The sequence below is a fragment of the Capricornis sumatraensis genome, chromosome 14 (genome assembly GCF_032405125.1).
Source record: "Capricornis sumatraensis isolate serow.1 chromosome 14, serow.2, whole genome shotgun sequence".
NCBI classification, from domain to species: Eukaryota; Metazoa; Chordata; class Mammalia; order Artiodactyla; family Bovidae; genus Capricornis; species Capricornis sumatraensis.
Window position 1 is genome coordinate 46,536,993 of NC_091082.1, and position 26,926 is coordinate 46,563,918.

General features: G+C 36.1%; 1 protein-coding gene across 1 annotated transcript; it reads right to left on the reverse strand.

The window, feature by feature from the left end:
- Positions 1-1,064: 1,064 nt before the first annotated feature.
- Positions 1,065-26,926, reverse strand: VAMP4 (vesicle associated membrane protein 4). Its single transcript, XM_068986200.1, has 8 exons — positions 26,780-26,926; positions 23,889-24,006; positions 18,243-18,289; positions 14,921-14,971; positions 9,306-9,406; positions 7,934-8,013; positions 4,931-4,982; positions 1,065-2,637 (listed from the first exon to the last, which is right to left on the reverse strand). Exons 2-8 carry the CDS (start codon positions 23,952-23,954, stop codon positions 2,609-2,611), a joined length of 426 nt encoding a protein of 141 aa, XP_068842301.1. The 5' UTR covers positions 23,955-24,006; positions 26,780-26,926; the 3' UTR covers positions 1,065-2,608.

The window sequence follows — 26,926 nt, forward strand, 5'->3', positions numbered from 1 at the left end:
ACTGAACTTTTCTTTAGTCAAGAAATAATCCCTAGGTTTATAAAAACCTGAGGGTGATTTCCAATGAGCTTTATCAGGATAGAGGAGCAAAAAGACCACAGGTAATACTGGATCATATCTGTAGGAAAAACTAATTAATCAGCATTAGCACAAAACTACTGTAGGGCAACAGGTTTCAGTAGTTAAACATAAATCACAAGGGTCTGTTTCTGGCATTATAAAAGGGGTGACCTGATTTCACTGGGTTATCAACTAGTATTTACAAAGCTACTTGGAATTTTCCTGTTTCTTCATTGTTGTTAAGTAATGAGAGTTTTGATGATGGGGAAACTTCATTTTTCAAGTGTAGGATGATCTGAGCAGAATGAGAAAAAGAATGATTAAGGGAGGGAAGGAAGGCAGGCCTGGCATCAATTTGAACACATTTTGCTTTTTCCTAAGGTGCATGTCTCCACGGTTATGATAATAGAGTCATAAACATGTCCATCACTTTAAGGGTCTTAGTACTAATGAAGACTGAGAAGGATGAAATGATAAACTGAGCCACCACTAAACAGGCTACCACTAGTGCAAATCCCTAACAGAGTAACATATTCACCACCAGTATTCTCAGCAGCAATATATTTAAACACAAAGAGAACTACATATATATGATATTGTCATATAAATATTTCCTTTTATTTTTTCATTGTTAAAATTTTTTTTAATTTTGTTTTTATTTCTTTAAAAGCATACTTTATTAAAGAAACACTGGAAATGTGGATTCTTTTTGAGAAATAATCATCTTCACTGATAGATGATATGAAGAAACCAAATTTCTATACTAACCAATAGAAAATTAACCATTGGTGAGTCTAGTTCCAATCCCAAATGAAGGACACACAAACATGTTAGGACTGATTCTGTACACTCAGTTAAAACATTTCCATTCCTGAACTACCTTAGCTACTGAAATTCTAAAAATGCTCATTCTCCTGGGTATCCTCTGTCAAAGGGTTTAGTATTTATTATGTTATTTACAGTAACTGACATTTACAAAGGATGGAGAAACCAGAGAACACACTCCATAGTATGTTAAGACCTTTACTTCTTTTTAAATGTTCTTAGTGGACTATAATGCTTAGACCTTAACTTGCAGGTGTATTGAATATCTCTTAATACGCTTCTCCCTTCAAATGTCTTTTCATTCTAAAGAGAACATTTTTGTATCTTAGTACCAATCCTGTAGAACTGAAAAAAAAAATCCTATGTTTCATACATTTTGAATGAAAACGACCAAAGAAATAAACCCTATATGGACTATTTTTTTTTCCTATTTAAATACTGCTACTTTCTATTAACTCTATTTCAAATTTAGAGTTGTATATACATTGTGAAGACGTCCATGTACACAAGTCTCTACAGAACCTCCAGTTTTATTCTAAAACTTCCTCACACACACACACTAGAGAACTGTATTTTCACTTTCACATGTTTAAACAACCCAAGAAAGTTGGCACACTTTAAAGTTGACACTTTTTATCATTATAAAAACAGGCTGAGATTAAATGGTGACCCTAGCATTTGGTTGCTGACTGATTAGCTAGGCTCCTGACTTCTAATACTCATTATTATTGGCTAATTTCACATTTGATTGTATGTATAACATGCATTTCCCAGGAGATAATCAGGGAATGCAAAAATAAAAAATCCTAAGCAGGTGATTTTGCTACTTTAAGCATTTCTGGTAAAATAGCTCAGTTGAAGTTAAAGAAGAAAGCTACTAATAAACAGAAAATTATGGGGACAAGTTACCTGTGGATTTCATTTACTCACATTAGGACTGGTCCTCCTTATTGGAAGCTAACTGAAAACAGACTGGACCATGACTTTCAGCTGTATGTTTGGCATTTTCAAATACTCCAATGATGCTCTCCAATAACTTTATTACCTTCAGTTTATGAAGCCATACTATGCTTTTCACACTTTAAATTTCCCATTTCCATAATCCAAATGTCAAAAAATCACTACACATTCCCTTATACAATCAAAAATAGGTTTACTGGAATGTTTTTAGTTATAGCTGAAGGCAGTAACATTTACAACATTTAACTTTTGTTACATCTATAAACATGTGAACATTGCTTACAAAGCAATTGTTAATTGAGAAGAATCTTGCAAATCTCGATGGAATGGTTATATTCATCTTTCAGCATGATGATTTGGTACTCTGCAGAGGCTCCCTGACCACCAGCCTGATCCCCACCTCGATGCAATAAATACAAGTCCTTATGCCATTAAAATAACAGTATGAAATATCCTTATCAGTGTTTAACTATATATACAATAGTGAATTGGCAAGTATCTAGTTTCAAATTAGACCCTTGGAATATGGCAAAATCAAGGCTGGTTATCTTTGCCTCAAACATAATTATTAAAAGCAACATTTTGTTGGAAGGGAGGGAGATAATTGGATATTCTCAGTGCTCCAATTTGAAGTGATACTTGCCTCTTAATTTCTTGAAAAAGAAGCTGTGAAAGTTTTATATACATGGGTTTCATTTAAATTATGCAGCAACCTTTTATTATTATTGTCCCAGATTTTGTTTAATGAAGATCTGTCATCAAATCAAGTACGGTATTTCACAACTATAAGAACTGCAAGAGAAAAAAAATGGAAGAGAAACATCAAAATCAGATTCATATGTTATGTGAGAAACAATATTCCTAAACGTAGTTTCCATTGTGAAAAGAGGTAATGGGGACAATTTTAATCTGAAATGATAGATAACACATGGGAATGGAGAAGCAAAAATGAGACAACCTAAATGTCTAATATTAGCATTTTGATCAAATAGATTAATACAAAATCATAGTATAAAGAGGCTAAAATATTTAATAACATGGGAAAATATTTAGAAAATATTTATTAAAAAGTATACATATGATCTTAGTTTTTGAAAAACATGTTTATATATTATTAATAGGAAAAGACTTGAAGTATATACAATAGTTATATTAATAGTAGCTATCTCTGTGTGCTAAGAGAATAGCTGGATTTTATTTTCTTCTTTATGCCATTCAACATACCACTGGTTGATTCTTGGTACTGGCAGTAGTTATATTCTATAAAGTCACCACAAACACTGAAAGAGTGGATACTGAACCACTGCTCTGAGGGCAAACATAGGCTTAAATTCCTGCCAGCCTCTGGCTACAATGTTTTTGACAAAAACCAGTACATAACCTTGTTTTATAAGTTTCTGGGTAGAGACACCTTATTTACTATTCAGTGTTGACTCATTAGCCCTGAACTCACGGCCAACAGGACTGTCACTTATGCCTGAACGAAGCTTATCTAACACACACATTTCCTCCACAAGGCACATTACAGCCTTGTACTCAGCAACACTAGACAGCACTGGAGCACCTGTATACCTGGGGGCCATTTGAAACAGCAAAACCATTAACAAGATTGATAGAAATGTGAGCAATGTGGCACTGAACAGTCTCTGAAGGACACCTGTTTACTTCATGAGGTGGGACTGAGGCAGAGCATGACATTAGACATCAGCTGGGATATGTACATCAAGAGATCCAAAGTTTCCACCTTTCTGACTGCATCTGCCAATGATTCCAAAGCACTGGGGTAAATGATCAATGCTAACTAGTAGATGAATTCACAAACACAGAATCCACAAATGGGGATAATGGGAACTGACTCTGTCTTTGAAACAAAACTTTTTTTTTTTCTGTTTAAAAGTAGTATCACCATGGAATTTTTCAAATGGTTATTCTGAGATACTGTCCAGATCTTTATAAAATCCCTATAAACACAGAGCAAGAATTTTGGGAGAAAAGGAGATATTAAAAATGATCTGACCAGAAAAGGACAAATATATGATATAACTTATATGTGGAAACTAAAAAGTAATACAAATGAATCTACATACAAAACAGAACCAGACTTACAGTCATAGAAAACAAACTTCTGGTTACCAAAGGGGGAAGAGAGGGGGAAAGGATAGATTAGGAAATGAGATTAACAGATATAAACTACTATAAATAAAATAGATAAGCAACAAGGACCTACTATACAACATAGAGAACTAAGTTTAATATCTTGTAATAACCTACAGTGGAAAATAATCTGAAAAAACAAACTGAATCACTTTGTCATACACCCAAAATTAACACAACAATATAAACCGACTATACTAAAAAAATTTTTTTTAATGATCTGACTTTAAAAAGGGAAAAAAGGAAGGGCAAGAGTTATGCTTCAATGATGGAAATGAAGCTCAAATCCAAAACAAAAATTATCATCTAGAGAATTTATCTGGATTTTCTTCAAACACAAAAATTATCTAGAGAATTTATCTGGATTTTCTTCAAACATGGTATTATGAAATGAAGCGGCCACACCTAAAAGTTAATAATAAATAGAAAATGAGTGTTATGGTCTTGAGTGTAACAGTAGCCATATATAGCCTCAAACCACAGAGCCCTGTCATTCTTGTTGAGAATCTGATGAAAGATAGTCTCACTATAAAAACGTACATATGGGGACTTCCCTGATGGTCCAGCGGCTAAGACTCTGTGCTCCCAATGCAGGGGACCCAGGTTCGTTCCCTGCTCAGGGAACTAGATCCCACATGCTGAAACTAAGAGTTTCCATGCTGCAACTAAGACCTGGTACAGCCAAAATAAATAAATAAATATTTATTAAAAAAAAAAAAAAACCTGTACATATGCATACTCACGTAAAATTTTATATACAATTTATATGCATTTTCAGAGTTACAGATTCTAGGTTAAGAGCTCCTGTCGGGAGCCATAAATCATTACTCAACCCTGGCATCAATCATACTAGGTCAACTGAAAATACAAAGGAAAGTTTTAAAAACTTCAAATTATACTCCACTAAATTAATAATCCAGTAAATACTTACTGATAATCACTAACAAAAGGATAACAGCAACCAAAGCCATGATGGCTTTTATCTACAACACACAAAAAACAGAAAAGATTAATGTTTCACGTCTTTATTCTGTCATTCTATTTACCACATTACACTAACTCATCAACAGACAATCTCCTTCTATGCAAGGTTTCCAATTTTTTTTTCATATAAACTTGACTATTTGCATCTTTCTGTAATAATTAGAGTTCCCCAAATTTGAAGAGTTATGCTTGTGTAGATTTTACTGTTCAAGGCTACAGAGTAAACAGTAATAATCAAAGCCTTCACGGGCCTGGTCTTTTTGTCTCTGATTTCACACATATTTCTAATGTAAGGCTAGAAAAAGAATAATCTTTTAGCAACTCTGTCCAAAAATGTCAGGATATTATGAATACCATTGGCATCCAATATAGATGGTTCAATATACATAGTATAAAGCACCATTTCTTATAGAAATTATTCTCAAAGTATTAATATATTGGAATTCTGTTAGTTTGTGCTCCCCTTGTTTTCTTAGAATTTTTATCTCCATTTTGAGGAATATAATTTAAACTTTTCATGAATAAACCTCATTTAATAAATAACTTGCCTAAGAGCATTCTGTGTGTCAGTTTCACAGATAGGAGAAATCTTAAGATTAGTCCTTAGCTACTTAATATTTTAGGTCCACATCATCTCTCTCTAGAAAATTGTCACATTCCTCATCTAATCATAAAATTCATTAATTATAAACTGATTTAAATTCAAATGAAAGTGTTATCATCAACAATTTTCACAGATAACTGATTAAAGATGGTTCATTCAGAAAAAAGGTACCCAGTTGTTATAAACACATGAAACATTCTGGTGGATATCACAAATAGCAACTAGAAGTAGCTAATGAAATGTTTCTAAGATAAAAATACTGCTGACATTTTAGTAGCATTATATTCATGACAAAAACAAAGTGACCAAGAGAATACATGGAAGCTTTGCAATTTGAATTGCAGGGACCTATCATATGATAACCAAAAAATGTAGACACAGACTCAGATCAAATGAATATAGGCACATTTTCAATAGGTGTCTGGCTCCACAGTACACTATAAAGTACTTTAGTGACAAAAGTGATCCACAGAATATATGGAAGCTTTGCATTTTTTTTTAAACCTGAAAACATTTCTAAAGTAATTCTGAATTTTACAATAGCTTTTCAAATTTACCAAAAATACATATTAATTTGCCCTATTAATTTGTGCTAGGGCTTAATATTTACAAGATTTTAATGGAAATATTAATAACAATTTAAAAACACTGAAATAAACAGTTTCTAACACTGGCCAGGAAATGTTTACAACCAAAAATGGCAGTATTCACACGTGTCCAAAGTGCACTTCTTCCAAACGACATGGACAAAAATCTGTTTCTCATTAAACATGTTCACTTATTTATGTTAGAAGTCAGGTTTATTGAGATATACTTTACATACAATAAAACTCACCCTTTTAGAGTTCATTTTGATGCATTTTGACATCTAGTTTTCAATCGCAGTTGAACATAAGACACTTTAGCACTCAGAAAGTGCCCTCATACCCTGCTGTAGTCAATCTCTACTCCTCGACCCTTAGCCAGTGGCAACCTCTAATCTCTTTTCCATTTCTATAGCCCTTTTCTTAGTCCTTCCTAAATAATAACTCTGAAGTTAAACCAGAAAATGGCAGTGATGTAGAGACTATTAAAAATATAAATTAAAAATATACTCTAATTTTTCCCCTTAAAAGCATGCTATTTCTTTGATCTGGACTCCATAAAGTACAAAATGAAAATCTATAGCTATAGTTAAAAAAAGCTACACAAAATGTACATTATCATTTTATTAATGGCCATGTGAATGAGTCATGTGTATGTATGGGGAGAGGAGGTTAATGGCTCATTGACTTTTTGTTCCACCAAACTAATTTCCAGAACAGAACATTTGTATAGAGATAGAAAATTTACTCATTTAAAAAACCCAGAAAATTTAAATTCTAGACAAGAGGAGCAATGAAACTTGTATCTTCCCCTAAGTTCTATTTCTGAAAATAAGAGGATTCAACAGGTACACAGACAAAAAGAAGTAAATCTAACGAAACTCTTGGAAGAAATCCTCAGCATATGTCAACATCATGTTTTGAAAGTTATTCCTAAACTGGAAAATGAAAGACTTTAAAATGATACAAAGTATCAGGAGGAAAAAGATGAGATGTGCTCATATGACATGAAATTTTCTATAAAATCTTGAGAGAAACATTTTTCTGCTTGATAAGCAGTAGCCATACTTGATTTAAGAAGTAAATTCATTTCCATAAGATGTTTTGCAGGAATATATCAGCATATAATGATTCCTAATTTTTCCTTGTTAAAATGTTTTACTTCTTATTCCTCTTATCCAAGTACAACCAGGCCTGACCTTGCCAAGCTTCTGAGGTCAGGCAGATGGGTTCAGGGTCGTACGGCAGAAGACTCTAGAATAATGAGGGATAGTGGGATTTTTTTTAGCCCCCCCATTTGCCATATGAATTCTGACACATTCAATTGCTTTTATTTTTTTCCTCCTTTCCAACGGAAAATTATATTTTTCTCTAGCTTGCATTCTATTTTCTAAACATCTGTATATAATGGTATAGGTTGCTCCAAAAAGGTACTAATAATAAATTATAAGCTAATATTTCTTATAAGTCTAGAGGAAGCTAAATTATTAATAAAATGTGGTTTATTCTCTACGAAGAAACCCATGAAAACATCCTTTCAGGCACTGCTTGATTCCTTTAGTTATTTCTAGCCCAAAAGATAATAATTCTACAAATATTCAGAGTTCCACCGTGTCTCAGGCTCAGAATATGTAATAATGAGCAAGAGAGTTGTAGCCCCTGTCCTTACAGAGCTTATAATCTAGAGGCCCTTTTTCCTTTATGACTTTGATCACCACTGGATATGCTGGCCAACCTATCCAGCATCTTCTGATTTACTTACTTTGCATCCGCGCCACCACATTTGCCTTCGAAGCTGTTTGGATCTGTTGCTAAAAGCAGTTGCATTATCCGATAAGCTTTCTATATCACATAGAGGATGGAGAGAAGGATTAAACGACATAACAGGATTCTTTTATCTAGTCACACAAAGACAAGAAAATATTAATTTCTACTTCTGCAAATTTATTCCCCTTTAAGCATGAAAACAACATCTTTCCTTTCCTCTACCCACAAACTCTGGCATTCTGTATTCTTAAAAAAAAAAAAGGAAAAAGTGGCTGCAGGTCAGTTTGCTCAATCCACTTTTATGATAACAGTAAGAGAAGTCTTCTAGGGTCTCAGTGCTTTCAATAAACTTATGAATTCTGTTAGAAAATACTCTTTAGAAACTCAAATACCTGGCACAACTATAGAAAAAATCTACAAGTGGAGAAAGCAGATTCTTAGATGATATCAAAAGTGATTCTGAAGCAAAACAGTATGAATTTTAAAAGTGGTTGAATAATTTTTTTTGTTAAACAAGTCTGTGAAGGATTAATCAGACAGTCATTCAGCCATTCATCATTTAAACAATATGTGAGTACCTAATAAGTGCCAGGAACTGTTAAAAGAATAGAGACTAACATCTGTCAGTAAAGAAAGGTTACTAAGTCACCAGACGAAGCATAAGATAAATACGCTGGATAAGTCTGAAATAAGTTTGAATAGAAGTGATTAGGCCTATTTTTCATGAGATCAGGAGAGATACAAAGTACATCAACATAACAGGACAAAAGAAAAAAAAAAACTCTAATTCTTCAATAATGAATTTTTAATTTTTCCATTCTCAACCGATCAATTAAAGCAATAATACAACAATAAGATGTTTCAAACTAAAGGGAGCTAATATATACAACTTAACAATGAAGTTTCAAACAACCCAATTGAAAAATGGACGGAAGACCTAAATAGAAATCTGACTTGTGGTTGCCTAGGGTGGGCAGTGGGTGGGACGCAGTGGGAAAGGATGGATTGGGAGTTTGGGATTAGCAGATACAAAACATTATATGTAAGATGAATAAACAACAAGGTCCTAGTGTGTAGCACAGCGAGCTATAATCAATATCCTGGAATAAACCATAATGGAAAAGAATATGAAAAAGTATATATATGTGTGTATATATAAATGCTGTATAGTAGAAATTAACACATAAATCAACTATATTGAATAAAATAATTTTTTAAAAAAGTAAAGGAAGCTAAAGTTAAAACATTAAAACCATAAATACCATTTTTCCTAAGACAAGATTTCTAAACTTTGGCTAAAAAAATGGGAGAAGGACACTATCAAAATACAGATTAAGAATTTCAAGAAATATACGAGGTATCTGTACCTGATTTGTCCTGTAGTTCATCTAGTCTCTCCCCTCTTTCTATTACCTTTGTAATATTTTCTTGCATGACATCAATGACTTCATCCACCTGATTCTGAACACTAGTTTAAAAAAAAAGATTAAAAAATAATGTATTCTTGAGAATTTTACAATTTTTGAAAATTTCATTAGACACTGTAGAAAATAACAAGTTCTCAGAATCATTCAAGTCTAAAGTTTTTAAGTTTAAGGCTTGTAGCAACATTCCTTCCATTTGTGGGCTTGAGTACTCACAAAATTAGAAGACAACATAATATAAATAAAAGTAATATTTAACTTAAAGATAGTTTATTCTTAGTCCGGTTTCTGCAAATTAAATGCATTGTCAGAAGGCTCAGTAACTGCCTATTTGGTTCATGTTTGTAGCCCCAGTACCTGTTACACTGCTTGGGACAGAGTATGCACTTAAGACTTATCAGTTCAATAAGTGAACAATTTGGGTATAAGTCCTGCCAAGCACATCCAGCTACTTGAGAAAGAGATATAAGGCAGTGAATGTAGAGATCTGCATTTAACTATAATGGAAGCAGAGCTATTGTTCATCAAGGACCAATCTTGAAATTTCTAGGTAGTTATCTTCCATGAGATGCCAGAGACAATAGCCTAAATAAGGTGCAGCAGGGTGGAAATGGACAAAATGTACGGCAGCTCCTACACATGATCAGATATTCTTTATATCAATAAACCTACACTACATGTGATTTTAAGACAAAACCAACGTAACTGAAGCAATCATTACGATCCTAGAATCCCTATAAGCAAAAGACTCCATGGATATAAACAGATAATTGGAATAGAACTCGTAAAATTCCAGATTAATTCTTACTAGATGATCATAAACCTAGGGGTATTATCTCAACAGTATGACATACATGTAATCTCTATGGCTAATGGAAACTACCCAACATTTAATTTTTCTATCAAGTGACAAACAAATTACTGTATGCTCTCCTTCAGATAATACTTTCCACTGGTATAACCTTCTTAATCCAGCTATTGTGTAACTCTCATCCAATACATTCAATACAATACACTTTCAATTAGGATAATGGAAAATCTCATGACTGTGCTTCTGTATTTCAAGATATTTTCATTCCCAGAACACAACTTTTATAGAAAAAAACTTATTTACTTTAATAAAAAGGATTAAAAAAGTAAAAACATATTCTCCCATGATCTTTTACATTTCATAGCAATTATAATACTTTGATTTCTATTTGTATTTTATGTTGGTCCTATCTTCACTATTATACCATAAATGCAGTAAAAACAGAAATTGTCACACTCACTCATCTGTTTCCCAGGTCATGTGAAATGGGCCTGGTAGAAAATAGGCATTCAACAAATATTTTCTGATCTGAATTATGTATTTCATTTATTCAAAACTCCTTACTAAGGAGTTATTATTATGCTGTTCATTGTGGACACCCATGTGAATGTTTTGAGCCTGACCCTCAGCAAGATCACAGTCTAGTGGGGAACACTGGCAGCTAGGATTATACTACCATATGTTAAGTGCTATAATGGAAGGAAGTCCATGGTATCTGTCATGCAGCCTAAATCAATCCAGCCTGGACCAGAGATGCCATCAACATTCTGGTGCTAAGTTTTAAGGCGTAAGAGTGAATTGGGCATAGTTAAAAGAAGAAAAAGGTGATGGATGATGGGAAATTTCTAGGCTAAAGGAATAAGAGGAGGGGATATTTCAGGAACCAATGATTAGCTGGATATGGGTGAAGGAGTTAGGGCAAGAAAAGGGTAGAGAACTTCTAGATTTATAAACTGAGCAACTGAGTAGATATAGATGATGGTCATTAACTGGAAAAGAAAATTAAGGACTCAAAGGAAAAGCAAGTTTTTGAAGGAAGGGGTGGAGATTTATCTCATTTCTAGTTAAAAAGTCATGTGGTAGAAGAAAGGACACAAGAGAGAACCTACCCTGGAAAATATAAAGGCACACAGAGAAAAGACATTTTAACATTGTTTTTAATCCTCCTTGGAGTTTGACAGCACTTGAGCTCCTGAAATGTCTCTAAATATCACCACTATAGGGAAGCTGCATGGTATAGTATAGAGAGACCAAGCTCTGGATGCAGACAGATCTGGGTTTGCAATTCAGTGTCATCACTTACTATGTATGTGGCTTTGCAAGTCATTTTGCAAGCCTCTTTGAGCCTCGTATTTTCTCACCTTTAAAATGAAGATGATAAATTTTCCCTTATGAGAATTATATGTGACAGTGTTTTTTAAACACTTAGCATGGTTCCTAATGTTTGGTGTGTGTTTAATGTCAGTGTTCTTCCATTAAGAAAGCAAAAAAGTTCATGCTCTGCTACATACACTCATCCCTTATTTTATAAAGAAAATATTTATTTGCATAGTTAACACCCCATCTTGTGGCCTCTTAAGGTACTGTTAACAAAAAAAGTTTAAAAGGTCTGTCGTATTGCAGTTTTATATTTTTGCTGTTCATCATGGAACATTCTTTGGGGACCTTATAAAATTAAAAGTTTAAACCAAGGCTATATATAGTTAGGAGATTTCCTACCCATGGAAGAGAATGTCTACAATTCACTAAAGTGGCATTTATAAGGCTATTATTTAATTTAAAAGCAAAGGAAACATTCTAAAGAGAATCATAAATCTTTATATAGGCATGTGAATATTTAAGATCTTTCCCAAAAATCTTCCCTAAAAAGTAACACTGGAATACTAACAAACCCATTAAAAGGACCTACTGTATAGCACAAGGAACTATATGCAATATCTTATAATAATCTACAGTGGAAAAGAATATGAAAAAGAATATATATACTTTTTCAGATTCTTTATATATATATATATATATATATAAAACTGAATCACTCTGCTGTACACCTGAAACTAAACCCTGTAAAACAACTATACTTCAGTAAAGGAGAAAAAGGAATACTGGGCATGTTTTATGGAATTAATGTTATCGGTATGTCAATCAAATTTGAACAAAGCAACAATGCTGCGGACCCACACTTGTATGGAAATGTTACATATTAAGTGGTAATAACACACCTTAAAGAAACTCACCAGTGCTAGCAATATTAGTTACTATTCATAAACAAATGCCAGGTATTTGTCCTTGGGCAAGTGGTGTGGCATGTTATGCTCCACCATTTTGGACACACGTTTGAGTCATGCCTTGGTTAGATAGGTACTCATGGGGTTTTGCCAATAAGGTTTAAATTGTGTGGTTTGATGACTGATCACCTTCTAAGTAAATCTGATAAGTCTTCAGCTCTAGAGTAAGAACTCAACCGTCCCTTACTGTTCTAAAATTCTGTGATCAAAGTTATTGTGATAATTTACTATGCACATATCCATATTCACATGTATGTGTGCTTGGCACTTACTAATATAGACATAGTCTGCAATGCCCACTATGTACAACCAACACTGGTTTAGGAGTTCAGCCGGGAAGTCATACTGAGAAGATTCACTGGGCCATACTCAGTACCAGGCTCAGTCTGGGGAAAGATGTCAGACAGGAAATGAAGCATATTGGCAGGGAAAAAACAGATGTGTCATCAGTGGAGTCCTCTTCTCCAATGGCAGGTGAGGTATGTATGTGGGTGGACAGAAGAGTCACTTCGGCTCAAAGAAGGAAAACCTCTTTGCCATGGCATCCTTGCAACCTTGAATGCGCTGTGGTATTTCCGGAACACGAGAGGGTGAGTGACTTATGAAGTGGTCTTACTCCCCTCTCCATCTCCCTCTGAAGACTGTCATAAAACAGTCTGATGACACATGAAGCTTTCTGCAGGATATATCTGCAGACTATAAACCCCTATAAACCTGGGCTAGAACTGGCTCCTTTGTAACAGGGTATCTCACAACTCAGACTGCAGCTTCCTATAATCATTTTTGGTGTATAGGACAAGAACCTAGGGAACTGACATCTTTGGCTACTCTTCCTTTGACAACCTATGTGAGTAATAAACTGTCTGGATCTAAGTGGCTCATTGTATCTTGACTGTCGAAACAGACCCTTGAAGCAGCAGAGACTCTCTTCTGCTGGCCTCGAAGGAGCAAGCACTGTGGGTTCTACAGCTGCAAGGAAGTGAATCCTATCAACAACTACCTGAACTTGGTCAGGAGCTTCAGATGAGATCAAAGGCCGGGCGACGCCCTCATTTCAGCCTTGTGAGACCTTGCACAGAGGGGCCCACCTAAGCAGTGACTGAACCCCTGACCCATGGAAAATGTGGGTTGATGAAAGTGTGCTGTTTCAGGCTGCTAGGTTCAGGGTAACCTGTTATGCAGCAAGAAAAGATGAAAACATCCCATTTAGTGTACTAATTTGTTGGTACCTTGATTCTGTATTTCAGAATCCATTAACTAGGATTTGGCTAAGTGTGGGCCTATTTCTTCATTCCAACGGCTATGTGACTAAAACCCAAGTATCTCATCAATAACTTGACACCATATTATAGCACCCTTCTCACTATGTGCCATCTACATCCAGACTTAGGGGAGCAACTACCCCTCCTTAGATCTTGAACCTGGGCCATTCCATTTATTTTCCAGTTTATCTTTTATAGCGTGGTAATTTTCTAGGGCTATTTCACTTCTCCAGTTATTCCTTCTCCCTTCTTGTCTGGACTCATATACTTCTTACATTAAATACATTCACTATAGCATTACCCACCATCTACCACCAATAATATATACAGAAAAGCTTTAAACTGAAAATTAATGAGCCACAAAACTTAGATCAGGGCTTCCCTGGTGTCTTACTGGTAAAGAATTCACCTGCCAGTGCAGGAGACATGGGTTCTATCCCTGAACTGGGAAGATCCCACATGCCTCAGAGCAACTAAACCCATGCACCTCGAGAGAAGCCACCATGATGAGAAACCTGCATATCAAACTAGAGTAGCCCCCGCTCACCACAGCTAGAGAAAAGTCCACGGAGCAACAAAGACCCAGCACAAGCAAAAATAAATGAAATTATTAAAAAAACAAACCCTTAGATCAATAAATGGGTTGCTGCCGCTAAGTCATCAGAATAAGCAATAGATATGAATAAATTCTGGGAGTATATAAAGATACTGTAATTCAGAAAACTAAATCTATTATGTTGCTTTTATTGTCATGCTGAAAATGGGAATCATGTTATAAGATTTAAAAGCAAAATAGACCTTGAAATTATACTAAATAAATGAATTTGATATATAGTAATCAAAATCAACAACCAGGAACTGCGTTTCCTTAACTATAATAGAGGTAGTTCTGTGGGAAAAAAAAAAAAAAATGACTGGGTTTCTACAACCTAGAATATCAGTTTACATCAAGGCTCAGCAAATTTTTTTCTGTAAAAGATAAGACAGAATAGAGTTTTTAGATTTTGTGGATCATAAAGTCTCTTGTCACTACTACTGAAATCTGTCGTTATAGTTTGAAAGCAACTAAGATAACAGGAATGGCTGTTTCAATAAAACTTTATAAAAACTAGATTTGGCCCATAGGTTATAGTCTGCCAACCCCTGGTCCAGGTACAAATATGATAATCATTTAAACAAACAAGTATCTCACAAACTTACTGCTTAATTTTATCATTTCTAGGTCCAAATCTTGGTCCAGATGGTCCTCTTCTGAAAAAAACCCCAAAAACACCAAATACAATTAATAAGGAGAGCATTAAAACAAACACCAAAGCAGAAAATACACACATGTTGAATTCTAAACATGGACCATTCATCATAAGGAACCAGACTTTACTAGTATTGATAGAACTTAACAATATATAATCATGTCTGTACTTCACTGGTACTTAGTACAGGCTGTCACAACCCAATTCTTCTGAATGTTATCAGTTTCACTATAATTCTTAGTTACACACAGATATTCTAATCATTAAACTTTGAAATACCACAACCAAAGTGCTAGGGATTATGAATAACTATGATCAATTATAAAATCCTCCTGCAATGCAGGAGACCCCGGTTTCATTCTTGGATCAGGAAGATTCCCCTGGAAAAGGGATAGGCTACCCACTCCAGTATTCTTGGGTTTCCCTGGTGACTCAGACAGTAAAGAATCCACCTGCAATGTGGGAGACTTAGGTTCGATTCCTGGGTGGGGAGGATCCCCTGGAGGAGGGCATGGCAACCCACTCCAGTATTTTTGCCTGGAGAATCCCCATGGACAGAGGAGCCTGGGGGGCTACAGTCCATAAGGTTGCACAGAGTTGGACACGACTGAGCAACTAAGCACATAGAACACTGTAAGTCCAATTACCTTGAATTTAGGCTCTAATGAAATGGTAATTTTCAGGGATGAATATAGAGAAAAATCCATTCAAAACACTAAGTTCTTTAAAGTATGTTTTTTGATTACTTATCTTAAACTTATTAACATAACTAAAGGGAAATGGAGTCTATGAAAATATTAACATTTCTCAAATTATCTCTCCATTATAATCAAGTGTTGTATCATTTAAACCAATCCATTTTAATACACTGGAAATAAAAATTTTTGGATATTTTAAGTAATTTTCCTTCTTCTGATGACAGAAAACAAGGTATAAACCACAAAACTCAAAGAATAGGTTCTGACCAATTAAACATTAATTTACCATTTTCCCCTACTCCCAGCCCTTGGCAACCTCCATCCTACTTTGTGTCTCTTATGAATCTGACTACTCTAGGTGTCTCAGGTAAGAAGAATCATGTGAAATGTATCCTTTATGACCAGCTTCCTTCACTTAGCATAATGTCTTCAAGGTTCATTCATTTGTAGCGTGTTTCAGAATTTCCTTTTTAAGACTGAGTACTGAACTATTCCATTGTATGTACATACAATATTTTATCCATCTATCCATTGACAGACACTTGGGTTACTTATACCTTTTGGCAATTATGAATAATCCTGCTACGAATGTAGTATTGAATAATCTTTAAAACTTATTTTGGAATTTTATTTGTCTCCCTTTCAATACACAGACAGAACCACAGTGTACGGGCGTTGATTTTGAATAATTGTGCCGGTTTTGTCATTAGGCCCTTCGGAAGTTGTACAGCATTATTTGGGAGTAAATCTCCAGTGTACTGAGTTGGCCTGAAAAGTTTGTTTCTTGCTTACATTCAAGTAATCACGTATGTGGCCAAAGCATCTGACCTTCTTTTCAATAATGAGTCCTTTGTTCACAGGTAGCTATTGCTGTAGTCTAAGGCTTCTCACTGTAATTGGCACTGTTAGCAATTAGCTTTTTGACTCTGGAAATTTTGTTACCTATAGGAAATATTCTTCCCACTTCATCTGACCTTCCTGCCAAAAATGGTACTATCTCCTCTATTGGATTTGCCTTCCATCCTATAAGCTCTTTTTGTCCATTGCCTCATGACTGTCAATTACTTTTATAAAGGGTTTTTTATTGGGGGTGGGGAGAAAGTCTTTACAAAAAACTTCACAACATTACAGCAGAGGGAGGTAAATGCTTCCTCCCAGGCTTACCGTGCTATATCAACCTTCAGAGAAACCTCCTGCAACAGTATGTCATCCTTCCTGTCTTTGCAATTAACACTTAGGCCCTTTCTAATTATAACTGCAAAGGATGGATCAAGTTAATTAATTCTGACAGAGCATCAGGGCAATTCAATGGGGAAAAGATAATCTTTTCATCAAACAGTGGTGGCACAAATGGCCATATGCCCCCTGGTCCCTTTACTTCAACCATATATAAAAAATTAATGTACAACAGATTATAGACCTAAATGTAAAAGCCAAAATGTTAAAACTTCTGGAAGAAATCAAAGAAAAAAATCTTAGAATCTCTGGGTTTGGAATAAGCAAAAACAATAAAAGAAAAATTTAATAAACTGATTAAAACTCTGCTCTTCAAAAGATAGTTAGGAAAATGAAAAGATTAAATTACAGACTAGGGGTAAATATTTGTAAAAACATTTATCTGATGAAGAACTTGTAAAACATATTTAAAAAAAAGCTCCTACAACTTAATAAGACAAACTTAGAATTGGGCAAAAGATTTTAACACATACATCATGAAAGAAAACATGAGAATGGTAAACACGCACAAAAGAAGCTGTTTAGCATAATCTGTAGTTAGGGAAATGCAAATAAAAACCATAACGGGATACCACTATACACCAACAAGAGTGGCTAAAATTAAAAGACTGACCATACACAGTGGTGATGAGGATTTGGAACAACCAGAACTTCCATACAATCCTGGTGGGAACATAAAGTGGTACACACCACTTTGGGAAACAGCTGTAAACATATACCAGCCATTTAAACATAAATTTAATGTATGTTAAGTAAACATACTTACCATCCTAAGTATTTACCCAAGAGAAATGAAAGCATAAGTCCACATAAAACCTGTACACAAATGTTTACAGCAGTTTTATTTATAATAGCTAAAAACTAGAAACACCCCAAATATCCATCAATAAGTGAATGGGTAAATGTTCATACAATGGACAACTACCCCAAATTAAAAGAGACTAACTACTGACACATAGGACAGCATGTGTCAAACTACTAATACATGTGACCTCAAGGGTGAATCTCAAAATAATTGTGCAGAGTGAATGAAGTCAGTAAAAAGAAAACTAAATAAAGACGCATACTGTATGATTCGACTTATCCCCAAAATCTAGACAATACAAAGAACAGCGATAGAAAGCAGACTACTGGCTGTCGGCGGACTGGAAAAGTGACAGATTACCAAGAGGTCTGAGGAAACTTTTGAGGTGATGGCAATGTTCATTATTTGATTTTTCTAATGATTTCACAGGCATACAATGGATATGTCAAAATGCATATTGTACACTTTACATGTATTTTACTGTATGTCAGTTACACCTCAATAAAGCTGTAAAACAAACAAAAATAACTTACAGAAAAAAGTCCTCTTCTTCATCTGAATCATCTTCTAAAAGATTTCTCTGTCAAAAAAAGAAAAAGACTTGAGTTTTCAGATTCCCAGGGGCTTACAAACTGTTAGGGACAGAGCAGTGAAACAAGTTCTATCCTGGTGAAATTTCTTAACTCCAAGCTTCCAGACAGAGGGAAGGATAATTACATGTGCTTCACCAGAAGCTAAAAGATATGGAACCGCAGTGCAGACTTTCTAAGAAAATGCTTATAACACAGAATCCTCTGACTGACTGACCACAAGGTAGAGAGAGGTCACTGAAGCTGGCGTGGGAGTAAGGAATGCAGGCAATCAGGAAGGAGCAAGTCCTTTCTCCTCCCTCTGCCCTCCCGTCTCTATCTATTTACAGAACCTAAGAAGGAGTCAGGAGGCAAAGGAGAAAGGTACTGCAGTTGCAGAGTCCAACTCCAGCATCAGAGAGAGGAGTATATAAGGTAGGTTTTGGAGCTCAGAGACAAGGCTTAACAACTGGCACCTAATAGCGACTCAGCCCACGAATAGCCCTCTACACATATTTGAACTTCCAAACAAAAACAACTTTATGTTTTTACCTTATAAGATACAATCGTTTTTCTTAAAATGAGGAATGTCTCACCTTCTCCCCCAAAGGCGAAGATATAAAGTTCCGAAAGGAGGCTAAAGAAGAGCAAAAACGAAAACTTTTCGGCATACAAGACCTCCAACAGTATATACCTTGTAGGTAGAATACTGCCTCCCCACAGATGTCGACATGCTAATCACGGAAACCTTAACTATGTTCCCTTGCATGATAAAAGGGACTTTGCAGAAGCAATGAAACCAAGGATCCTGAGGTGGGAAGGTCAGTATGGATTAATCATGTGAGCCCAGTCATCAGAGAGTTCTTAAAAGAGAGGCAGGGACTTCCCTGGTGGCTCAGTGGCCAATGCAGGAGACAAGGATTGGATCCCTGGTCTGGGAGGATTCCACATGCCCCTGAGTAAACTAAGCCCATGTGTCACAATTACTGAACCCATGCTCTAGAGCCCATGAGCCCCAACTACTGAGCCCACATGCTGCAACTACTGAAGCCCGTGCATTCTAGAGCCTGTGCTCCTCAAAAAAAGAAGTCCCACTTGCTGCAACTAGAGAAAGCTCACATGCAGCAACAAAGACTCAACACAGCTAAAAACAAACAAACAGATAAAAGTAAACAAACTTTCCAAAAAAGAGACAAGGAGGCAGAAGTGAAAGAGGCGGGGGGCACTGGAAGATGTTACACAGCTGGATTTAAAGATATAGGAAGGGGCATGAGCCACACAGGGCAGACAGCCTCTAAAAGCTGGGAAAAAGAAAGAAAACAGCCTCTTTCCTAGTCTCCTGAAGGAACACGGTCCTGTCAGTGCCTTGATTGTAGCCCAGTAAGATCCACTTTGGACTTCTGGTCACTAAAACTATAAGATAATAAGTTTGTGTTGTTTTAAATTTGTGATAATTTGTTATAGCACCCATAGGAAGCAAATACACCACCCATGTACCTTTTCTGAGGAAGTTACCCAAGGAATTACACTGGCTAAGAAGAAAATTCAATCACAACAAAGATCTTAAGATGGAGATTGATATACTCAGTAGGTCTAATAAAATGTGTGGTCAAATCTAAAGGGAAGATGATAATGTGATTATGAATTATAATGCACAGCTATTGAAAAAGAAAACATGTAATATAAAGAAAAACTTTAAAAGAATCTCAAACTTTTCTAACAAAACCCAAAAGCAGGAAGAGGAGAGTAAAGTGAGGAAGTAACAGCAAAGTGACACGCTCATCTTGGTGGAGAGAGAAGTGGAGGAAGGGGGAAGAGGCCTGGAATGAAAAGTAGTCCAGAGGGGCATAGTTCTCAGCATGTTGACAGAAAACACAAATTTAAACATTACTGCTAACATGTATGGGTTTCCCATGTGGTGCTATTGGTAAAGAGCCTGCCAATGCAGGAGAGATGGGTTCAATCCCTGGGATGGGAAGATCCCCTAGAGATGGAAATGGCAACCCACTCTAGTATTCTTGCCTGGAAAATTCCATGGACAGAGGAGCCTGGTGGGCTACAGTCCATGGGGTTGCAAAGAGTCAGATACAACTGAAGCAACTTAGCACGCACACATGTTAACATGCAAAGTTAGTAAAAGAGAGAGAAGGAAAAAGGGAGAAAGGGAAGAAATGTTTTAACTGTCTAGTGGTCCTGCGGGTAGGGGAAAAGTAAGGAAAAATAATCAACTTAGCAAAAGAAGTTAGGGAAACTTGGGAAAACCTAAGAAATATAATGAAGGACTTCCCTGGTGGTCCAGTGGTTAACAATCTGCCTGCTAATGCAGGGGACGCAGGTTTGCTCTCTGGTCCAAGTTAGATCCCATACACTGTGGGGCAGCTAAGTCCATGCATCTCAAGGAGAAGCCCTTGCTTCTTGAAGAGAAAGCCCATGTGCCACAACAAAGAGACCATGAGCTTCAACAAAGACCCAGTACAGCCAAAAAATAAATAAAAATAATATCATGAATATCATTATCTCTCTATATTATTATAAATAATACACAATGAGCAAGAAAAATGAAAAGAGGATTGCTCAATATTTATTTAACAAATATGTTTGAGCATCTTCTGTGTACTAGGCACTGTTCTAAGGACCAAGTACCAGCTTTGAACAAGACAGATAAGGTCTGAGCTCTTATAGAAAAATATCTGATGGTGATAAAAGTTATGCAGAGAATTAAAACAGTGATGGGTTAAAAAGTGACAGGGTGACTAAATGAGATTAGGCTGTCAAAGAAAATCATTCTCAAAAAGTGAAATTTATGCTCAGATCCAAACAATATCAAAGAGCCAACCAGAGATTAAGGTGAAGCACATTCACTGCCAGCAGAGGGACCAGCTAGTGCAGAAAATATCCAAGTAAATTAGTTATCACAATAAATATGAACGGTCTGAATGCTCCTATTAAAAGTAAAAACTATACGTGAAGTTCAAAAAAATTCCAGCCAGTATCTGTTTATAAGAAACTGACCTAAAATAAATGTCAAATAAAGAATGGAAAAAAGAGAGAGATGGAGAAGATATACTAGCAAATTCTAACAAAAAGTAACAGGCTGGGAAAGAAATCTGCAATATACTTTCAGACTAAAGGGTCTGATTATCTCTGTTAAATAAAGATCTCTGACAAACCAGTAAGAAAAAGACACAAGACAGAAAAATCATCAAAGGAGAGAAATAGACAATTCCTAACAGAAAAGAAATGGCCAATGACCACATAAAAAGATGTTCAAAGTTAATAATATTTAGGAAGATACATTAGTGACTTCTTTCAGCAAATATTTCTAGAATGCTATTGTAGCTAATAAGTAACAGACAATCATTACATTCATAACACAGCTTATTTGCCCTGTATATTAAAGATACAGTGTTTATTATAGTTGCCGAATGAGAAACACAATGAAAACCAATGTTTTTACACTTATCCACTGAACAAACACAAGTGCTAAGTATACATTATCACAAAAAGGGTTACGTAATACAATAAGATAGCATTTCACACCCACTAGGCAGATAATGACAAGTGTTGGTGAGGAGAGATTGGTGGTGAGGAGAAATGTGGAGAAATCAGAACTCTTACGTATTCCTGGGTGGGAACGTAAAAACTGTGCAGCCATTCTGAAAAACAGTTTGGCAGTTCTTCAAAAGGCTGCACACAGAGTTACTATAGTACCAAGTAATTCTACTCCTAGATATTTACCCCAGAGAAATGAAAATATGTGTAATGAAATGAAAATAAAACTTGTATGTGAATGTTCATAGCAGTAGTATTCTTCATAATGGCCAAAAAAATGTAAATAAGCCCCAATGCTCATTAACTGATGAATGAATAAAGTGTGGGACATTCATATACTGGAATATTATTCAGCAATAAAAAAGAATGAAGTACTGATACATACTACAACATGGATGAACTTAGACAATATCATGCTAGGAAGCCATTTACAAAAGACAACATAGTGTATGCTCCCATCTATATAAAATGTCCAGAACAGACAAAGCTATAGATCTATGGTTGCCTAGGGTTGCAGGGATGAGGAGAACAGGGGTTGATTGCTAAAAAGTACAGAGTTTCTTTCTGGAATGATGAAAGTTGACTGTGGTGAGATTACATAATTCTGTACTAAATATTAATTACTAAAATCCACTGAATTGTATACTTTTAATGAGTGAATTGTATGGCATGTGAATTATGTCTCAATAAAGCTATTATCAAAAAAGTGTCATAGAAAAGAGAAACAAAAGTTAAAGTTTTATAAAAGTGATTTATAAATTCTTAGAACCAGTTATCAAATGTCATGATTTGATAAACATTCAAAAGGAGGACTCTATTTAAACAGCCAATTTTGTTCAATTCTGGTATCTAATATTCTGTTTTTATAGCAAATTGTGGTAGTAGTCAACCAACAATGTAGAAAGGAAGTGCCATTCTTTGAAGTAGAACTGAGTGAGACTGCATATCTTATATTGTTGAGTATATACATAAAGTTGATTTAAAAAGTTTACTAGCGATTTGTCTATTGGTGGATTCTATCCTGCTTCAAGAAAACCAAAAACAAAAACTGCAGAAAGAGAATAAAGGGATGACAAATGATTCCTATACTATACTTCAAGATACCTCTATATCATAACATGCTAGACAGAAGCTCTGTGCGAAAAAGGAGTGTGTAAAATGAAGTCAAGTAGAGGAGGGACCATGTCCTCCAGTTTTTAGCATGATGCCTAGCATATAATGGGTAGCAATATTTATCTGTTGCATGAATCAGCAAATAAAGGAATGGTAGGAAGACAGGAAGCAAGGGAGGGCTTCAGGTGGATGAATGAAAAACAACAGCTCTAATTTCTTCCCTCAATAAATCCTTATTGATTACTTATTCTAAAAGAAAGCTATCTACAATATTCGTATCAATGCTGTCTTCCAAAATGCTGGATAATTTCTAGATTTATACAACTCTACATAGAATATTCCAAAATAAACAAGAAATTGAACATTATATAAAAGCTACTCTGGCTCTGAGGCAACTGCAGGACCAGAATTCTTTATCTGCAATTCCAAAATCTAAAAAGTTTTGAAAACCAAGAGATTTTGTAAGTTTTGCAGTCAAAACTCACTTGGAGGAAAAGCTGACCTGAATTGATGTTAGCTAATTTGTGTATATACTTAGTTAGAATAACCAGACATTTCACTGAGAAACATTAGTATGTTCGGAGGTGCTGCTCTAGACTACCCCAGAAGACTCTTTTAAAATGTGCACTAACTACCTTTGTAAAATCTGAAAAATTCTGAGGAACTCCAACCACATTTGGCTCCAGAGTCCGAAAGAAGATATTGTGTATTTATACGAAATTCCCCTTGAAAGACTAGAAAGAAACTGGGAACAAAATGTGGTCACTAATAGAAACAGAATTTGGCTGAGTCCCAATCTAAGTAACATATAATTTTCAATGTTTTCTGTGAAGAAAACATATAGGATTCAAATAGGGCCATAAACATTAGATTTTTCTAAAATTATTTACAAAGTAAAACAAATTTTTAATCTTTCCTTTTTCAAGATTAAGATTCTGAACTTACCCTTTCACTTTTCACAGAACCTGTGACATCATCATCATTTAGGTGGCGCTTGAACTTGGGAGGCATCTTTTTTTAAAGAGGTACTCTTCTACTTCCCAGCAGGATAAATCTTTACCACCTTAAAGAGAAAATAAATTTCATCAGATTTGAAACTTAGGGGTGCAAGCTAAAGTAGTAAAAACAGCACACAAGGCCTGATGTGATGGGGCCTCCTCCACTTCTCTGACTTTAACTGCTCTCTCTCTCACAGGGTCTCCACACAAGTGACCCTGGCCTCCCTAAATGCGAGGACTCAGTACACAAAAAATAGTTAAAACCCTGGGAAAAATGGAGGCAACTTTTAGAGAACATGTGGAGAAAATCAGTGACAACATTTTTATAAAATGAAACAGAAGACTCCACAGGAGAGGAGGGTAAAACAGGAGGTTGTCCCCTTGCAAGTGAGACATCAAATGCTTAAAGATTTTAATTTGGAGTCAGAAGACAGAAAACACTTCAAATTCTCTCACTCACTTTTAGTGAGTTGCATCAACAATGATTCCATTTTCTCATCTGTAAAATAGTGATTTCTAGGCTTATGCATGGAGTTGGGATGGTCATATCAAATTAATACATACATGTAAAAACATTCTGTAAATTATAGTGCCCTGTTCCAATGCATAACACCAGGTGCTCCAAGGAAAGGGATATGTTTGCTAAGTGCTGGGTTAAACAAAGTCAGGTTTTCTGTTTGCTACAGAAAGTCTGTTTTTAAAATGCTTATTTGCATTGAGTTTTTCCAGGAACATGCTTGAATATGCATCATATTCAAAATTTTCTTGAGAAAAAGCTGACATATGCAAACAGAAGTTGTCAGTATCTTGGACAAGAAGATGGATGAATAATAAGAACAGCTAAGGTGTACTGAATATTTTACTATGTGTTAGGCACTGTGCTCAGTAACTTACACACATTTTTTTTTTATTCTTTACAACACTTCTTTGAAGTAAGCACCAAGAAACCAAGAGAAAACTAAGGCTTGGTAAAAGATAAGTAACAGCATTAGTCACTTTACTGATTGAAATAGCAGAAACATAGGCCTAAATTATTAATGACTGTGCATGATCAATTTTAGTATTTACTCAATAAGCCGTCTATCAGGTTACACAATTCTGTTCTATAAAGACCATTTCCCTGTAACAACCGAGCAGCCCTCTTTCCCTTTGCACAGAACAACCTCTAAGATCTTTAAGCATAATTAGGCATCAGTTTGGTGGTTAATCATTCACTTAAAAAAGAAAAAAACAAGCCGAGTTCAGTTTCATAAAAGATAAAGTAAAATTTTAAGTTGACTTCCCATCCAAAAAAATTGATATAAACACTCTTCTTTGATAAGAAATAATTTTCCAAACCAGAAACTTAATCACTTGTAACAAAAACCAAGTACTTGCTACCTAAGTAACAGCTCTAGAGTTCTTCATTCTACAATATTTCTGTCACGCACATCCAGCATCTGACCCATTTTATTCCTCATACTTCGATTTCTGAATAATTCATTCATGCAGAATGTTACAGAAAGTATGGAGAAACAGATGACAAAAGAAGCAACCAAAGGACTCGAGCTTTTAATTATACCTGTATTTTATTTATATTTTAAACCTTACAAAAGGGCTGCTTCAACATCCAAAAACAAATAGCAGGCAGACTTACATAACATCTTTGTGAAACGTACAGTAAAACTACAAGTTTAACGATGAGCAAACCCAAATTCAGGGTCCATAATCCAAGAATCAGCTTCATGATGGCAAGAAATCAGTGACTGACAAACATAAAAGGCATCAACAAAGCAGTAGGCAGATTATTAACTGCACTTGATGAACGACAGGGCAAATGATATTTGCACCAGACGACTAGTAGAAATAAACCATGCTCAGAAATTAGACATATATATTCTCCCTAGATCTCTCCTGGCCAAAATACATATAAATTCAGGTGTTTGTGTCTAGGTACATATGTAAACAACAGAACCTTCAGTGATGTGTTTCAACATCACCAATACATTTTTATGTCACATCGCCATAAGCTTCTTATGCCATCATCATACGTTCACAATTTCCTGTATTTTTTGAAGAGGCAGTACGTAATATACTTCTAACCTGTTGTTTAGTAAATGTTGGCTTCTTTTTTTGCTTTACGCAAACAACAAGCACACCAAAACCCCTAGTATTTCATTTTAGAAAAAGCTTGAAATCTGTATAGAGGGATCCCTTTTCCCAGCCTCCGTTCCCTTTCTGACTCCTCTTCCTCAACTCTCATCAGCAATCTTGGTTGGTGCAGTTTCACGGAAATAAGTGACTTGGATGGACACCGCCTGAAGATGTTCTTCACAAAAGCTGTCAAAGTATTAATGATTCACCTTACCCTTCCGGTCATTATAAATGCAACGGGATTGGCGCGCTCTCTCCCCAGTCTTTGAATAAAGAAACAAATTTATCCCTCCAGCGAGCAGCCCCGTTCACCCGCCCCCCGCATCAGTCGCACCGGGTCACGTCCCCCGCCATCTGCTCCAGACTCTAGTCCTTTTTACCCCAAGATACGCACTCACATTCCGGGCTGCCTCCCACTCTTCTCGTCTTGCCTATCCCCGCCGCTGTTGTCCTCCCATCTCCCCAGAGCACCCTACAATTCCTATTCTTCTCCCCCCTAACCGCCCCTTATTGCACACCCAGGTCTTGATCGTTCTTCCTCAGGGTAACCCGCCCCTCCGACCCCAGCCTTTCCCCACTCGGCGACCCCCGAGGCCAGCCCCTCAGCCCGACGCGGACGTTGGGGGCGGCGAAGCACGGACGCCGTCTCCGTTTCCTTCCTCCGCACATCCGCCCCTCCCGTCGGGCCCAGGAGGACGGCCGTACCTGAGTCTCCCGGGGAGCTCCCGTCAACTCTCCCGGGCGGACGGCGCTGGACGGGAGGGGGAAGGAGTGGGAATCGGAAGAAGAGAGCGGGGAGGGGGAGACAGTGGGCGCGGACCCGGCGTCGGCCGCTCAGCCGCAGCTGCGCCC

Coding starts and splice junctions, on each gene's coding strand:
- VAMP4 (XM_068986200.1), bottom strand. CDS start 23,954: ATGCCTCCCAAGTTCAAGCGCCACCTAAATGATGATGATGTCACAGGT. Junction 14,972..18,242: donor GAAGAAGAGGACTTTTTTCT/GTAAGTTATTTT, acceptor GGTTTTTTTCAG/AAGAGGACCATCTGGACCAA. Junction 8,014..9,305: donor TGAACTACAGGACAAATCAG/GTACAGATACCT, acceptor TATGTGATATAG/AAAGCTTATCGGATAATGCA.